At 37.5% G+C, this 19,060-nt stretch overlaps 1 protein-coding gene across 1 annotated transcript in view; it reads right to left on the bottom strand.

Moving 5' to 3' along the window:
* Positions 1-19,060, bottom strand: part of slc6a2 (solute carrier family 6 member 2) — a 30,286-nt gene that overhangs the window by 9,251 nt on the left and 1,975 nt on the right. The window contains exons 3-11 of the mRNA XM_088413113.1: positions 15,227-15,358; positions 13,988-14,225; positions 7,339-7,477; positions 7,134-7,268; positions 5,500-5,603; positions 3,068-3,192; positions 2,406-2,518; positions 1,699-1,827; positions 111-210 (exon numbers count right to left, since the gene is read on the bottom strand). Of these exons, the coding sequence (XP_088269239.1) occupies positions 111-210; positions 1,699-1,827; positions 2,406-2,518; positions 3,068-3,192; positions 5,500-5,603; positions 7,134-7,268; positions 7,339-7,477; positions 13,988-14,225; positions 15,227-15,358 (1,215 nt within the window). The remainder of the gene's footprint in view (positions 1-110; positions 211-1,698; positions 1,828-2,405; positions 2,519-3,067; positions 3,193-5,499; positions 5,604-7,133; positions 7,269-7,338; positions 7,478-13,987; positions 14,226-15,226; positions 15,359-19,060) is intronic.

The raw sequence follows: 19,060 nt of genomic DNA, 5'->3' as shown, positions 1-19,060 counted from the left end.
GATCGGGTTTTCCGTCCTTCCATTCCGATTAACGAGACAGATGATGCGGAGGTTGCTCCGAAGGCGGAGGGGGGGGGGGGGGGGGGGGGGGGGATAATAGAATTGCATACCGTAAAACCACGACACGCCGATGGCCTCGATCAGCACAGCGAATAGAATGGATGTCCCTGCGGCGTACTTGTCCAATAGGGTCAGCACGTAGATTCCACCCTGAAGACGCAAGGATTTTTTTTTTTTTTTTTGGAGGGGAGGAATAAATCAATTTGAAAAAAAAAAACCCAGTAAATAAGCAAGTCCCATTATTGATTGCACTCTTCGAATTACATTCCAAATCTCATGTGAGGAAAGAAGCTAACACAAGACATAAATTCACTTTTAATCATTTAACTGATTTCTCTGACAAAATCTAAACAATTTTGCTACCATTAGAAAGCTTATAGAAGTTGAGAAAAAAAGCAGAACTTCATTAGATGCTAATCGGTTAATCCGAGTTCTTCGTTTGATCGCTCCCTTGAAAGAGCGCCTTTGACATTTCCAGGAATCATGAGATATGAGTTCTTCCTTCCAGGCAGCCACGGCACGTTGTTTGTTTTTATTCCCCCGTGTTTTGATACGAGCTCAAAGACGCTAGATCTACATGGATAATCGATGACAAATGAGTGAATGATGAAGTATTATTCTTAATATAAGGATGTGGTCGTGTTGACTGCTCTCAGAATACAAACAGGCGTTTTTACTGTTTCCTCAAATAATGGCAAACCAATAGTGTATCAATTTATTTAAAGCTTCTAGTCTCCGCTTCGTTGTCAAGCCAGTGTTAGAGTTTTAAACATGGATTTCAAGATTAAAAATATAACCCTAACCCGTAACTCATACACGGTTCAGTTCAGATGGCGATCAACTTGTATAGAGTATAAGTCAAAAGTATAGAAACATCTTTAAATTCCTATAAGTACCAAATCATAAAGCTGATTGAAAAGGACACCAAGAGGTGCAAAACTGTCCATTATGAAACGTATTATGTTTAACACTATTTTCTTAATTACCAATTCATTCCACCAACATTTTTAATGAAATTCATCGACAATCCACATTTTTTTTTCCATAATTGAAAAAAATAGAGGGTGTTTACAATATAGTGATACTATAGCTGTCATCGGGGTTAAATGAATAGTTTCAAATTAGGGTTTCGAGACAGTTTTAGATCTTTAAATTAGGGTTCATAACTTTGGTTAGGGTTTTATAAAAGCATTTTAATGAATGTTAGGGGTTCAAGACAAGGTTAGGGTTAGAGATAGGTTCAAAATAGGATTAGGGATTCAAATCTAGGGGAGAGTTTTCATGCATGATTAGGATTTCAAATTAAGGTTAAAAAAGTAAGTTTAAGGCTTCAAGTTGGGTTGTAATGTTGCAGTGTCAAACCTTAATTGGGATTTCAAGTCCTGGTGAGGGTTTTAAATTACGATTTGAATTCTGGGTGAGTGTTTCAAAATAGGGCCTTTAAGACAGAATTAGGACGCAAAATCCATCACATAAAAGAGTCAATGGTAATGGTTTCATAATAAGGTTCTGAGTAGAAATCTTGTCTGTAAAGGTTCCACTGTAAGAAACGGTAACATTAAAGATTGTTATAAAAGCAGGAAAATCACTTATTTACAGCAGGTATTGGCGCACAGAGGTGAACATTGCGATGCTCACATTAGTAACGCAGAGTAGCGCGAACAGGAAGGTGCCAAAGGCGGTGGCGAAGGTGAACAGCTTTCTGTTCCTCTTGAGGATCTTGAAGTCGTCTGTCAAGCCTGTGATAACAGCCTCCATGCCGCCCATCTGTTGGACAAAAACAGATAAGAGAAGAATTGTATGCATGCTGATGGAGATATTAGGTATTATCAAGGTGGACCTCTTTAGGCTGCAAACTAGTTGAGACAAAAAAAAGAAGGCATATCGGCAAATGTGAGTTCTACATTGAAGTGTTGAATGATGCATGAATTATCAAACAAGTGTTTCCCCAGCTGTTTTGCGTCAGTCTTATCAGTCCTAGCATAGAAAACAAGATATGCTTCCTTCCAGATAGCCTTCAAAACACATACTATGTCACATGAAGTAAAACAAAGGCCAGCGTTTTTTTTCTTGATGTTTTTAGTAGCCTTATGTGTCTTTTGATGTATTTACAAACAGTGTGCAATTAACTTACTGTATGTGTGTAGTAGAATAAGACTTAGTATTTTTTCTAAAAAAAAACAAACATACTAAGTATTTACTATGTTAGCAAAGGTTAATGATCACACTACACACAGTAATTTGCACAAAAATATGCATTACGTCGCTGCCATAGAAACAGAATTTTGTACACTTTTGCATCCACAGTTGAATCTGTGGTGTTTGAGATCTCGGTCGTGACTCACTGAACTGTCGATGCCGAGAGTCAGCAGCATGATGAAGAACACGATAGCCCAAAACGTTGAGCCCGGGAGGGTAGAAATGGCCTCTGGGTAGATGATAAACACCAGTCCTGCTCCTGCATGTGCACAAACAAACATGTAAATATACGGTGGTTTGGGTGTGCAAGTCATAAATCCTTATACTATGCGGGGTATTTGGTGTTTGCTGTACGTAACTATATATTTAACATGGTTACTTTTGAAGTAAGTAGTCAGTAAAGTAGGTTACTTTTTTAAAGCAGGTAATCAGTAAAGTAACTAAGTTAGTTTTTCAAGGGAACTGTGGCAACACTGGGTCCCCTGGACCCTAAAATTTTGGGAACCCCACTGGGTTCAACATAAAATGACTGCAGTCATCATTGAGAATCAGACAGATCCATTATTTAACATGCACAACATTTTCTCGCATTAAACATTCGTCTCTTTTTTCTGTCTTAAGTTGTAAATAGATATGCAGGATTCCATCATTAGACACTACCGACCACCAAGTGAGAGCAAATGTATAGATAGACAGGGAAAATCCGTTGAATGATTAATCTATTTCAAATGCCAGTTGCACTGAATACCTTAAAACGAACAAGTTAAAAAGTAAGAAGAAGTAAAAAGGAAATGATGGATTGATTCACCCTCCGTCGCCACGTCTTCTATTTTCACTCCGTGTTTGTACGCCATGTAGCCCAGCACGGAGAAGATGGCAAACCCTGAGAAGAAACTGGTGACGCAGTTTACAGTGCTGGTCAACAGAGCATCCCTGGAATGACAAAAAGTCAATACATATGAATTGAATTAAAATCAAATGTTTTATTTATTAGAAAAGACAGATTGAAGAATTACGTTTTTTAGTTATATGCCGTAATTCATCTCTTTAAATCTCACCCAAAACTTCAAAGAAAACCCCTCTACTAGAGTTGTTTACATTGTTTTAACGTGGCAGATCAAAATATTGATACACAACAACAAAACAGTGGCTTCATTTATTTTCTTTAACAAATAGAGTTGTAACCATTTACCTTCCATTGTATTTTAGACTAATTTCAAATGCAAGCCACAATCCGAAAAAACAGGAGGAATGGTTTCATTCTATTTTGTCAAAGGCCAGATAACCAGAAAATAGCATTCAAATAAAACATCCGTCCATCATGTTTGTCGCAGACTTGCTCAAAGGCGAATGTTTTTGAGTTTATTTGGAAAAACTATGACTCGCTATGTTAGCGTCTTTGCTGCTATCATTAACTGTAGCTGCAGTCACAGCTGGGTGCTTTGCATTTATGTGGTAAACTTGAGCTGCTTCTGTGATAGCAAGCTCCTTCTTACAAAGAACATCAGACCAACTTTCACATGCTCATCCATTTCCCTCTGCCCTCCCACTCACTACAGGAGCCAATTAGATTATGCCAAACACAATGACAGCCAATCAGTGTCTACTTCACGGTGTGATTGACCTGTGTTTTTCAAACCAATACAACTCAAGCACAAGAAGCCTGATGAAAAAAATTGATCTAATCAGCATAAAGAAACACAGCATTTGAAATCGAAAATGAGATTAACACAATTAGGAAAAAAAACGTTTTAACAATGACTGTAATTAATTGATCACAAGTAATCTGTTTAAAACTTTATCACCAAGGCTTTACAAAAAGAAAAATTAAAAACATAGAATAGTTAGGGCGGCTCGATGGAGCAGTGGTTAGCACATGCGCCTCACATTTCAGGGACACAAGTTCAAATCCAACGGGTCAGACTTTCCCATTTGGAGTTTGCATGTTGTCCCCGAGCCCGCATGGGTCCTCTCCGTGCAGTCTGGCTTCCTCCCACACTCCAAAAATATGCATGGCAGGTGTTTTAGACATACTAAATCGTCCTTAGGTGTGATTTGGTGCATTAATGCATGTTCATCTCTGTGTGTACTGCGATTGGCTGGCAAGGTGCCCACTGCCCATAGTTGGCTGGGATAGGCACCAGCAAGCCTGAGACCCTTGTGAGGAGGATAAGCATAGAATAAGAAAATGCATGGATGGATCTTATAGTTAAGTCAAGTTAAGCTTGTAACATACAAACTTCATTAAATTCATTTACTTTTTTGTTGACATGCGAGTTTTCTAACATGCCTCAATAAAGTTTTGGAAAACACTGAGTTTGTGAGCGAGTAACTTAAACTCCCCCACAGCAAATAAGATACTGTTCATTATTGATTCACCTCACATCACCTCACATCTGTTGCTGATATGTGTGTGAATCGTGCTTGCTTATTCCATAACCCCTCTTGAAACTTGGCCAGAGAAACTTCATATTTTTCTCTACAAATATGAAAAACACTCTTTTGACATTCCTACCCTTTGAAATACCTCTCATTCCATTGATTTAGTGTTCCTAATGAAGCACCCCTTGAGTGTATTTAGAAAACCTAAAATCAATCTATCTTCATAAAATGTTTTGACCGGCATCTTGAAGAAGAAATATGGCTCCTGCAGCCAAATCGGCTGCAATAGTCTGACACACCAGTCAGGTTCCTGGATTAAAAAAGCAAATGGGGTTTAACATAGTGGCCACTTCAACTTTCATCCACAGTCATCATGATAATGAAAGACTGAGTTAGCATTGGCCCAGCATTAGCAGGTGCGGGGGAAATGGTGCAGCGGGAGTGCTTATTTGCATAAAACAGACTCACCATATCAAACCCATGATTAAATCTTAAAAGCAGAAGAAAAATGTACTATTTTGAGCCTGGGTGGATTTAGAGAGGCCAGGCCGAGAGGCCGGTCGTCTGTCAATCGCTGCGCATTTTTGACAAACAACTATTGACATTGATATTCACACCTTTGGGTAATTTAGAGTCATCAATCAACCTAACATTCATGATTTTGGCACGTGAGAGGAATCCGGGGTGCCTGGCGAAAACTGGCGCATGCAAGCCCAGGGAGAACATACAAACTCCAGACAGGATGACCTGAACTAAGATTCCAAACCTGAACGCCTTGCCTGTGAGGTAGCTGTGCTATCTTCCTTTTTAACTCACAATACAGACTTTTAAAAGTATGTTGATTTTAAGAATGCTTACCTGTAACAGTTATTGTCAAATTTGTTGTAGCTAGCAAAGGCAATGAGCACCCCAAATCCTGCACCGAGGGAGTAAAATATCTGGGTGGCGGCGTCGATCCACACCTATTTGCAACAATAATACAAGACAGCTGTTGATTGAAATGCCGTAAAAATACCAATACATTTTAAAAAACATTATATATATATATATATATATATATATATATATATATATATATATATATATATATATATATATATATATATATATATATATATATATATATATATATAAAACACCCCAAAAGTTGATGCCTCAGCATATTAACAGTTTTTTTTACGCTTGGCGGTTTTCATAAACTGTTCAAATGCCATTTAAGAATTAAATTTGCACAATTTCCTCTGGGATAAAAATAATATTCTGTATTTGAACAAATTAAACCATGTTCGAGCACATTTTTTTTAGCTTACACAGAGTTACATTGTGATGAATAGCACTGTCAGACAAGTCAATTCTATTTATTCCAACATGATTCTTTTTTCTGTAATTAGCCCAGCTCGCAAGAGATGTTATCGCCGGTATGTAATTGGAAATGAGCTTTTATTATCCCCGAGGTCTTGATTCAGCACCAAACAACTTTGATGAAGTCAGAAAGGAAACATGTCTCCACAGAAACTAAGATTACGTAAGTAAATACGATAGAGGCATGTGTGCGAAAAAGAAAATATTTCACAATCAGTTCTTCTTAGAGGCTTTGAAATTGGGTGGCTTAGTGGCAGAGTGGTTAGTGCGTCTGTTTTGAGATGGTTATCTAAGAAAGCTTGGAAAACTTGTTTGACCGAAGGCTGATTTTTGAGTCTTGCTCATAAATACAGGGTAAAATTAAACAAGAAAATATAGCTTTCATTGCCCCCATTGTGCTTAACAAATTATATGGGTGAATCGAAATGTCAACAGGAAAAATGCAGGGTGAATGCATGCTAATCGGCATTAGCAATATTAGCTTAGTCCTTTCACAGATCTCAGCAAGCGACTACAACACGAGCACAAAACCACGCAAAATATCTTGGATTAATCAACATACTGTAACTGAGTTTAAATGCTTTGGCGATTTAGATTATAAAGAGAGTAACGTAAACATTTTTAGCTAATCCAGTGTAGTACAGTGTAGTCACTTGATTGCAAATTTTCATTTTTAAACATGCATTTTTGTATTGCGGGATTAAGTTGCCATTTTTGTGTGTGTGTGTGTGTGTGTGTGTGTGTGTGTGTGTGTGTGTTTGTGTATCTTTTTACCAAAACAAACAAAGCAAAAAAAGAGAAAAAATCTAAAAACTACAGGTGCTACAGGTGGTTTTGTGAACATAACCCCTGCAATAAATGAGGGAACTCTGTATTAAGGACCCATTAACCCTAACCCTAGTTAGCTTTCCACCCTATTTGTTTTTTGTTTTGTTTTGTTGCATGTTATCTACAAATAACACCTTCATTACCTACACATTAAGAATCCCTTGATGAGAGTCTCACCAGCAACAACTGGACAGTATTCCAAACACAAAAGTATTTTAATAGTAAAGTATGCCAAACATAACTGATCTCAATGTGAAAACATCATTTCATATTTGCATATTCTGGTTTTCATTATTGCATACCTCCAGGTTGTTAAGTCTCTTAAAGTCGATGTGCAAGTAGGCCCGGATGCCATCCATGGACCCCGGCAGAGTGATTCCTCGAATGAGCAGCACAAACAAGACCACATAGGGCATGGTGGCAGTGATGTACACCACCTGAGGGAAAACAAGACACATTTGAAACGGTACCGTGCTGTGGTAGAGTTAGGTGTAGTGAACTTCATACCTTCCCTGAGGACTTGACGCCTTTCCATAGGCTGAAGTAGAGTATGAAGACCACCACCACCAGGCACAATGACAGCTCCCAGCGGGGGAGGCCCAGGTCCTCGATGCCTTTGCTTTCGTGGAGATGCAGCACGCCCCTTCTGCATGAAGACAAACACGCACACGACTATGTGTGATAAAGCGGTAGATTACAGGTTTTAATCTATGTTCATCCATGTTGTCCATTTACCTCGTCGGCTTCATAATTTTCAGTCAGCGTTCAAACTTTTAAGGATTTATGAGACGGTCAAAGCAACAATACCATTGAAGGTGACAAAAGAATGGCTGACATCAAATTAGCACATGCCCAACATCCCCATTTGCAGTTTATAACTGATTTTCAATGGTAATTTGGCCATGGCGGCGCAAGAATCTTGTGAATTTAATTTCCAGGTTTTATTTTGCCATGTCAGCTGAAGAATTCAATTTATTTTGAATGTGATTTGAGATTGGTTGAGTTGGTGTTTAGAAAAAGTTACATATTTTTTTGTCTTTTGCCATTTTTAACCAATCAGCAAACATGCATTACACTATATTATTAATGCATATTATTTGACCCTGTCACTGACGTGATCAAATGATACATGAAAGTTTTACATGGGGTGGTTACACTTTGAGGGCGGTGCCCCCCTCCGCAATTCGGGTGGCAGGGCTTTTGGTGGATGTGGCAACAGTGACCCAAGCCACCTTGCTGTGCAAAACCAATTGATTTTGAATGAGATACGGCACAAGATGCCTGGTGTGGCATAAAATTGCCTCTGATACACTCCATATCTTCGTAAAAAATATTTCCAGAAGGAAACTGTCAAAAACACCTCTGGCTGCTTCCACTTAAAAAAGTGCAAATGCCAGATTTCCTGTTATTTTATTTCAGAGCGTCAATGGGAAGTTGAACAAGATTAAACTATGCACATTTGGATAGATTTAATTTTCGTTATTGTACTATGATGATATGCTGCCCAGTTCTGTTAAGATATAGCATTATGTTGAGTTCCTAACAAGCCTACAAATACTGCAGGACATTTCTCTTAACACACAATAAATATTTTCTATTGGAAATATTATCTTAAGTGTACAATGGCAGATACTTGGAAAATACAGCAGGTAACCTGTTTCATCCATGGGCTCATTTGTTTTGGCCCAGTATCACATTTTTAGCAGGAAATATGAAATGGGAAAAATTGAGAGATGGAATTCATTTGAAAAAAAATGTAATCAATAGAAAAACAACAGAAGTATTTAAACAGCGGTGTCAACATGCATCTTTATCAACGGCTGTCTGTTCCAAGAGTCTGTTGTAAGAGGAAGGTTAACAAAGCTGTATATTTTTATGACATTTTGTTTTTTTTTTTAAACAAAAAACATCTACCTATATACAGGAAGGATGCATTTGCATCCACCGCAATAAAAGCATTCATATGGGCAACCATAAGGACAGTGTAGGCCACCAAAAAAAACAACAAAAAACACCCAAGACTCCCCTTCTCTTGAAAGCTATCATTGATGCAATAAACCAGGATACTCAAAAAGTAAAGAAAGAACAATGTTCTCCACTGTAGAATGTATTATAAAGGATCAAAACCCCTTTCAAAATCCCCAAGAGGACACGTGAAGACCCTTCACGATGGCGCAGTGAGATGTAACGCACCAAGGACCTACTGTGTTTGACTTCAATATATTTTTCTGCTTGTTTCCTGTCCTCTAGATTTAATTGAGTCAGCATGTGATGCAGTGCTGATAATCCACGGAATACAAAACACCATCCAAACACAAACAAGACACGCAGTCAAGTCAAAGCAAACTGAGAGTCCACTTTTATGTGGCCTTATAGAGCTGATAATACATTCAAAGTTTTTTTTTTTTTTTTTTTTTATCTTTTCGGGAGACTTCTGGGAGCCAGATAGCCACTGGAGGACACAGACTCATTTGGAATGATAAATGCACAGCCAATGCCCTGACCTGAATGCTGTGTGTCGGTGTTGTAATGCCCCAAGGCCTCCTTGTCCGGCTGATAGCGTTGATAGCGTGCGGCCTGTAAACGCTTGCTGCTAACATCAATCCACGGTCCCTATGGTCCAGTTACTCTAAGCACATTTTCTCTTATCACGCAGCGAGCTGGTTCTGCCGCTGCGCTCGCTTCTCAATGATGCCTTTGAGTCGCGTGTATGCGGCCTTGTCTTTGCGGTGATTATAGCGCAACGGAACAACGTCAGTGCCTTCAAATCAAACGTGGGAGGAAGTGAGATGAAAACGCGGGAGAAGTATTTCATCCAATTTGACCTGAATAATTCAATCTTTTGATTATTTTGTTGTTGTTATGGGTATATGTTTAAAAAAAACATGTAAAGAAGCAATTCCTGTATTTGGTAATCACATCAGACTTAATTTTTCATCCAGTTTTAGTTATCCAACCAAAACAAGTGAAAATTGTTAACAGTATCTATCTCATTTTAGTTATTCAACCAGCACGTGAAAATACTAACCTTGATCAAAAGGTTAAAGTAAGTGTGCAATACGACATAGTTTTTATTAGCTTTTATTTTGAAATTGGCCTTTGCAGCGGTGGTTGCCACAATCTGTTTTTCCTCTATTAATTTTTATAACCCCTTGTGGCATTATGTTAAAAATTATAAAAATTTCTATTTTTTGTGATAACATAAAAGAATCAATGGGAATTAACACTAGGGAGCTGATTAAAACATGTAAAATTTCAAAATGCAACGATTTTGACATTTCTCTGTGATTGCAGCTTAACGTGTGAGATTTTTTGTAGAAAAATAAACCTTGCCCAAATTTTGGACCATAAAAAAACCATTGTAATTACAATTTTTGGGATGTAGATGTGAAGCAACAAAATTGTTTGAATTTGAGATATACTGTATTTCTTTGTGCAATTGCAAAAAATAAAAAATACAAATAAAAAGACATGATTCATTGAATGGTTTCAAAAACAACATAGCAGAATTCGGCTTGTTATAAATCTCGTTGGAAAAAACAAGATACTCGTCCTGTTCTGATTTTATAGTCTTGGTCGTATCCTGGTCTTGACCAAGTCTTGTCTTCGGTTGGTGTGGGTTTGACTACGCTATGGCAAGCTCGCATTCTTTGAGGTGCTTCCTTGAAAAAACTAATTGGTCCACTCAAACTCTTGTTCAAAGAGACCTGGTAACAAGTGTTACCAAGTGGAAAAGCTCGTCTTGGTTGAATGATTCTGATAAAACTGCCATGGTAAAATTCTCGCTTATCTGCTTGAGGGCCAGCCGTTGTTTACAGAACATCGCATCCTTAACTGATGCTTAAATTCCCTCAAGAGATGCATAAGTGGTTGCTCGTTTTTACCTTTACAACACTTTGAAGACTGGTAATCAGGTTTTAAAAAATTCTATCTGGGTTTTAAAATAGTTTTGCTACACATTGTGTTCATTTGTTTTTCCAATGAGGTGTTACAAAACAATATGCAACAACCAAAAAAAAGTACAAGTAGAATCACAGATTCTCGTTCGCTTTCTGCTTGCTTGACAGGAAGCTTTCGGGTCAATTGAAGGCTTTGTTTCACTGCACCAACATCTGCTTTATCCACTATGCACTCACTAACAGTCAATGGGAATTTTGCTTCATCAGCTTATTTAAACCCAAACAATGTTTAAAAACTAAATGCACACCATCTGTGAGAATCTGCTTCAATCATCAGTAGTCCACAAGCAAGCACTATTTATATATATATATATATATATATATATATATATATATATATATATATATATATATATATATATATATATATATATATATATATATATATATATATATATATATATATATATATACACACATTCTCATCAAATGTTTTTTATGGAGGGTAGCTGACACCCTTGACTAATGATTACCTAATCTAAATCGATTGAGCACTGTAGTAATAACTGTGACCAATGGATGTCAGTGTTTCCACACGTACAACACAGATATTACCCACATGCAATTCAAAGTAAGGAATGGAAATCTATTTTTTTATATGATACCACCCATATTTACATAGACATCACACACAATATGCTGTCGGTTTTGAAACATGAGTGTGAATACTAAACATGCTTGCCCTCTAGAGGTTTCATTATCTGATAACGCTTGACACCGAAAGACTTAACTGTTTGAAGGAACCATGGTGACTGCCTGAGACCAAATCTTGAGCCAGATTTAGCAAAGCCGCCGCAAAACATAACCAAGCAATGTCACTATGCCTTCATATCTTCATATCTTCATTATATCACACTATATCAGATCAGTCTTCCAAAATTATTACTTTGCTGTATACACCATAACATAAATTAAATGATTTTTGTCATTCATAGTGTAGAACTGCTTTGAACATACATTAATCCAAGTATCGCATTCTCGTGCTTTCCTGGGGAAATTTTCAAATGTCAAACATAGTTCATTGTGTTATAAACAGCTCTTCAGTCTGATACAAACAGTTCTACACTCTGCTAACTGCTACCACAAAGTTAATATTGTCATGGTGAAGAAAGGAGACCACTTCAAAAGAGTGAGCAAATAAAACCCCAGCGGAACTATTAGAGAAACCCACAAAAACATTTTACTCACAAATAATCATTAAATAACAATAATGATAGTCATAAGAATGCTCTGTCAATTTTATTTTGTCATAAATTTATCATGACCCTTGGAAGACTTAATAGAAGGGCTGCACTAAAAGAACTACTGGCTCTGACTCAACAGTGTAATCTGAACTTCCTTTCAGGCCAGGACTTCAAAGTTCAGGACAACAATATGGAAGTTTTTAGTGAAATTCAAATATTATATTCAAACTTTTAGGCCGCCATCTTTAGTTGAACATTTTTATGGCTGGATTAAAAAAAAGTATAACCTTCATCAGGATAAACATAACTTTCTTAAAACAATACCACAGAAAAATGTACAGAACTCCCACTAAAAATTCCTTTCCAGATCATTTTGTCTGATTTTCTTTAAAAAAAAAAAAAATCATAAATATTACCACTGGACAGTTATTTTATTATACTTTATTACGTAACTATGAAAAAAATTGCACAACATATTAATTACTCTTTCATCATAGCCTTCCATAAAGTATCCCTTCAACATGTATTTTTTTATGTTTTTGTTACATAAACTGGGTATGATAAGAATGTACAGAAATAAATATTGATGAACGTAATGAGTATTTCAAAACTATCTGAGCTGTAGCATTGCATGCTTGAAGTATATGTGTAGTGAACACAAAATGTAAACATCACAGTGCAGATTGGAAAATAAAAATCGGGACCCTTTGTGATTTATGAACTGGTGTAGCCTCCAATAAACACAACCAAATATTTCCTGGAGTTCCATCACCCATCTTCCGTGAACTTTTTATTGGAGAAAAGAGGGAAGGAAGAAATTTCTCATGCAAAATTTACTAGATAAAATTGATGATAGCCACGCGTCCAGGCCCTGAAGAAGCAAAGCATTTCCAAACTACGATGCCCCTGAAATCATACTTCACGGTTGGTGCTTTTCTTTCTGCAGATAAAGTTTCTGCTTGTTCTTTCCAGACTACACAACTTCAGTTTCATCCCTCCACAGAAATTTTCCAAGTAGCATTCAAGAAAATATTCAAACAGTAGTGACTTCATCTGTCGTGTCCTCTGTTGACTTCCATTCTTAATGTTTTACTTACAATACTGTACTGTATATTCGTCAATAGATGTGTTATGATGCGCTGGGGATTCTGTTAGACATTATCTGACAAAGTCAGCGTTTTCTTCACCTCAGTTGGCTTTTATAGGACATTAATACACTTTTGCCATTAATAAACGACGTTTTAGCATGATCATGATCATCAAGACTTTGAGATACTTTGATAACCTTGCAATCTAACAATTGTCAATTTTAGATATTCGTTGAGGGTTTTTTTTTTTTCTCTAGGAGGGTTCATATTGGGCAATGCTTCCTGAGAATAGAAAAGCAAAACTGGTACAGGGCAGTTTTAACCAACTCAACATTGCATCACATTGATTGGACTGACGATTGGATTCCTCCTGACTCTGATTAGCTCTTGGATAAGTTATTAAAGTAAAACTTATGTAAACCCCAAGGTCGCATACACAAATACACAATTCATTATGATCTGTTTTGCCGTTAAATTTGCCTGATACTCAGCCTGTCCATTTGTGTCCAGTTTAGAGGACTTTTGGTTTCCATCTATATATTTTGTATCAAGGACAACCTTCCAATGATGTCTCATGTGTTTGGGTGGGATGCTATTATCCTGTGAGACAAATCGGACAAAAACAATGAACGCAAAAGAATAGGCTGGGTCTCCTAAGTTTAAAAAGCCTGTGTTTTTCCCTTAAGTTGTACTTTAAAACTCTGTCTAAAAACATCAGATTTTTGTTAACCCATATTATAATGTTTAAAGAAAATTCAACGTTTGTGCCTCTTTTGTAATAAACATCACACCACACAGATATACTTGTATTGTATGTGACATCATTGAAGGGACATTAAATTACTGCAAACAATCCTTGGAAAAAAAGCCCATTCCACAGAGTGAATTCTTTTGACTGAAAACACTACATTAAAAATGTACTTACTCGTAGTATTCCGCCGCTGGGGTGATCTTGTACTTGGCGTAGGAGGTACCGTTGCCCAGGACAGAGCCGTTGATGGCCTTGGGGTCGGTGCAGTTTGGGCTGTTCCAGAAGTTGTCGCATTTGAGCCACGGTAGTTCGCGGGTCATGGAGGAGAACAGGTAGTGGAGTGACCAGGCGATGATGACGTTGTAGTAGAAGCCCACGTAAAGAGCAATGACGATCACTGTGTAGCCAACGCCTGAGGAGCAAGGCTCTGTGTTAGCTTTTGTAATTTTTTTGCTTGTAGTTTTCCTATTGCATTCCAAAATTAACTTTTCCGTATTGTTAATTTTTGTTTGACAATGACCTTTCAGTTTACTTCTTTTTGCCATTTGTCTCCTTTTGATAATGGTAAAGTCCTGTTTCGCTATTCCTCATGAAAAAGGAACCAGCCTGCTTGCTAGCTTAAATAAACAAAAAACAAAACTGGACAACAATTAGGTCACACCTTTTTCTGAGAAACAAGTTTATTTTTCTCCCCTTTTTGAATAGTCTTTGGCAAAAAAAGTTACAGTCCCATTGCCTTAATGTCGTCGTCCTTGAACTAGGAATTCACTTGCTAATTGATGAAGACAAGTTGCTTTTTTTTCTTAACTTTAGTTCAGTTTTCACATTTTGGTTTTGGGATCATGTCGAGTGAAAGTAAAAAATTGGGGGTACAAATACCCCTTGGAGTATATAAGGCGCTTTAGGGGTTACATGAAATTTTAACCGTGTTTTTGCAGGTATCAGCACATTTCATTCAAGGGTTTTCAATGACCTAACCAGAGCAGTTCATTTTTATTTTCAAATTGAGGATAAATTGATTGGTACAGTTTAAGCAACACATTGCAAAATTGTATTATAAACACTCATTTGCGAATCATTTATTTCCCTCCTCTTGTTTTGTTTTGTTTCATACTGATGCAAGTTGTGTGACCATTTTTCAACCAATTGGCAAGCTCTCAAACTGATTATGTTTCACAATCTAATTTATGGAGATGATGAATAAAATATGCCGGGAGCTATTACTACAAATGTAGGTCCAAACTTTAAGAAATCTGACTTGAAGGTGAGAACCACAGCTCTCATAAGTGAATATCTAGTTTACTGTAGACAAACGTTTGTAAAATGTTGTATCTCTTTTACATGCAGAAGTCAAACAATGACTTGATGATTATTTTTTTGTGAGCACAAAGTGTGGCGCACATTCCATTTCACCTTTAAAGATGGGGCAGATCTTCCACACGGTGGCCGCCCCCTCCCTTGTGTACTGGCCCAGGGCCAGTTCCATGTAGAACAATGGCATCCCCGCGATGACCAAGAAAAGAATGTAGGGGATCAAAAAAGCTCCTGAAAAAAGAAAACCAGAGATAATTGCATTTGACAAAAAAAGACAATCAAGCGAGCGGAGCCCCCCGTGGATGTGTGACATAACCATGAGGAAATGTCACAGTAATTTGGTGGACTATGGAATTAGGGAAATAATGGAAAAAAGACCATCCGGAATAATTACAGGCAATAGGTTGATGATAGAATAAGATGGAAGGCTTGCATGTTGAAGAGGTGGCCAACTTGACATTCTAGCAACGCCAACACGTGCAAGCGGGAAAGGCGGGCGGGCTATGTTCACGCGGCACGACGAGGAAATGATCTCCAGTAATTGGATTTTCCCTCATGTTGCAAACGACACATTATGGACAGTAATAAATAGCTTTTTGCCCCGGGCTAATATGATTGACAGGCCAGTGGCGGAGCCTCATGGGGGACGCACATACACAGACACACACAACATGTGGACTACTGCCCCCTCCCCAACGCAAAGTAGTCAATGTTGAGAAACAGAAGCATGTCATTAATGATAAACTTTTAATGGCTCATCCGACAGTTTGAAGGCTCACTTTTTAACACGCTACTGACAACTTGCAATTAAATCACTAGCTGTCTGTCAGTCCAGCCACCTACGAAACTACTGTAAGTCCATAGTCTTCGTATTGAAGTCCATCCATTTGTCCCTATCCTCCTGAGGCCCAGCCTATTCATTTGAGTCCACTGTAGTGGACAAATTTTTTTGGTCCAAAGCTTTTGACCCTACTGTGCGCAGTAGAGGACAAGTGTGTCCTTTCAATTATGTCTCTTGCGTTTGGATGGGATTTGGTTAACTTTGCTGTCTTCCTGAGATAAAACGGACATAACAGTGGACACAAATGGATCTCAGGAGGATATATCATCCAAGCATCATTTTGTCTGTCTGTTGTTCTGTCCTCCAATTTATCTTTCTACATCCATCCACTTTTATCAATATTTACATCCATCCATGTCTAGTCATTCTAGTTATCAGCCTACCATCATCTGGTTATTTTTCTATCTTTTGTCCCGTTTTCCATTTGTCTATCTCACTACATCTGTCCATTTGTAAACCGGGTCTGTCTGTACATTACTCAATCATCTATCAGATTGGTGTTATTTTTGCCTATCTATATTGACATCAATCATTTTGTATGTCCAATTGTCCAGCCAAGTGTCTGTCCATTGACTATTTAATGTGCGTCTTTCTTATCTATTTTAGGGCTCACCAAACATTTCGAAATGGGGAGCTATTTCTTGGGTACTGATTAATGTGAGGACCTACCAGTTTCATAACCGCTTCTATTTGGTCAATAATGACAAATAACTGACCCTTTGTCTGCTCAGGTGATCCTGGGGGCCACAACATGGTGCCTGCAGACACCATGATGGAGTCCCCAAAACATAGTAAATCAGTCCAGAATCAATAATCAAAAGTGACACAAAACGTCTAGGATTTTCTTTTTTCTCTGCCGGAAAAGAACATCCTACCATTTATCTGCGCCAAACATTTTCCTTAATAGACAAAGTTTTTGCTTTTAGTAGAAGGGGATTTTCTTTTAAATAACCACAAAGTTGTAAAGCCGTCACACTCTCTCATGGAGCACAGAAGAACAAATCCTCCTCAGCGTTTGAGGCCAACAAAAACAGAGCCTGGTGTTCAACAGGAGGCACATGTTGCTCTTTCAAGATATTTTAAGACATAATGGTCTGAACAAAAGCAATCGGTCAGTTCTTCAGGTTGTTCTCTCCTTCTACCAGTTGTTAACTATGACCTGAGAGAACAACCATTTTTATGGGGCATTCAAATGGACAAACTCATAAAATTCAATCTAAACTCTAGACTTGGGAAACTGAAAAATGTCCTCTGCCACTGCTGACCAAAACCAAGGGCCTTAAAGCCTACTCAATTACCAACGTGGTCAACACAGACCCGACAATAACCATGTAGACCAATAGGGGAACGGTTTGTCTACTCATCGAGGAAAAATAGTGTCATAAAGTGGAAGTTTGAGTTATGCATCTCAAATTCTGTGCTTTTAGGTCTAAGAAAAAGTCAACCAAGTTGGGTATTCAAGTTCAAAAATAGGTCGACTAAACCTATCTGCCTCAAAGTTCTGCTGGAACTATGTTTGTGCCAGTTTTTTACATGAACTTTTCTAACAGAGACACAGAGTATTGCATTTACGACACGAAAGAAGGACTCTTCCAAACAACAAAGGATTTGTTGAAAAACTTCTTTATATATCAGAATGTAGACTGTCCCTCCAGGGAAAACATGCTTTCAGACTTATGCTATCGAACTATAAAAAATGATACTTTTCATCATTTTTCTCACCACTTGACCACATTGTGGCCTACCCATGATCAATGTATCAGAGGTTTCTGCAAAAGAAGAAGACCCTAGAATACAAAATTAAAGTAAAGATTTGAAGAAAAGAATTGCACACACTGGAATGATGCAGAAAGCCAACGTTTGAGGCAACCTTGGTGTCAGGCAACTCCCGTGAGGAACGGCAGAGCATCAAGGCCATGACCAACGTCCCACACAAGGACAGAAGGAAACCTTCCTTGAGGAGTGTCTAGTAAAGAGTTACAATTTATTCCAAACTCGCAGTTTTATGCACATGCTGCAATTCACTAATCAACTCTCCACAGAGGGTGGATAATGCAACTCTGACGTGCATCTTTTACAGAATCACATTCAGAAACCAAAGACTCGTCTCAAGTCATTTTTCATGGGCTCTCCACAAGAAAATGTTTCATATAATTTACTCCACATTCATATACTAGCACTTTATAAAACAGCCATTTGGTAATTAATTGACCATTTCTTGGTCATTTTCTTCCACATCATCCCTGCAGAATTTTAGCCAAGGGAAGGTAAGGTAATAACTAATTGGTCACACCATGTTGAACTTTGACAAGTTGTCACCATCTGGGTAAATTTTCAGCTCCCTAGTGTCTTCTTTCAATGCTTTCGCTTTGTTGACCATTTTTTGAGTCCTTTTCTTCCACGTCATTCTTGCAGTATTTTAGCCAAGGGATGACAGTCAATCAATCAATTAATCAAATTTTATTTGTATAGCCCTAAATCACCGAAGTCTCAAAGGGCTTCACAGAAGAAAAGAGGTCGTGTGGAGACCTCTTTCGAAAAAAGAAGTCATACAGAGACACACTCCTGGTAGTGTGATAACTAAGTGGTCATACCATATCATGCCTTTATTTAAAGATCAAAGAATTGGTAAAATTATCACACATGCGTTAAGTATTGATGTCGATCATTTTTTAAATAAAAAAACACTTTAGTAGTGCTAAAGTATCAAGAGTAATTGATTACTTTTGTACTTTAGTGCCTAAAATAATCAATTTTGGCAATCATTCACTAAAGTAATTTAGCACTTACCTAAAAGTAATTGATTAGCACTTAAAATAATTGATTACCTAATTTAGCTTTTTCAGTACCTAAAATCAGTCCCTTTAGTATGTATGCATCTAAAGTAATCAATTAATATAGTTCTTAATTCGTGAATTACTTCATTATTAATTTACCAGGCATTTTGAGACTTTCCTTTAGAAAAACATTTGAAATAAAATGAACTGTCATATATAAGTATATCACTGAATGTCCGGATTAAAGAAAAAATGTCCATAAGATTTGATGAAGCTCTTGACACTTAACAAAACGAAGACTAATAAATGCATGAA

Source organism: Hippichthys cyanospilos, chromosome 4 (genome assembly GCF_059441005.1).
Source record: "Hippichthys cyanospilos isolate Australia breed blue-spotted pipefish chromosome 4, RoL_Hcya_1.0, whole genome shotgun sequence".
Lineage (NCBI taxonomy): Eukaryota > Metazoa > Chordata > Actinopteri > Syngnathiformes > Syngnathidae > Hippichthys > Hippichthys cyanospilos.
This window is presented reverse-complemented; position numbering and strand designations above follow the sequence as displayed.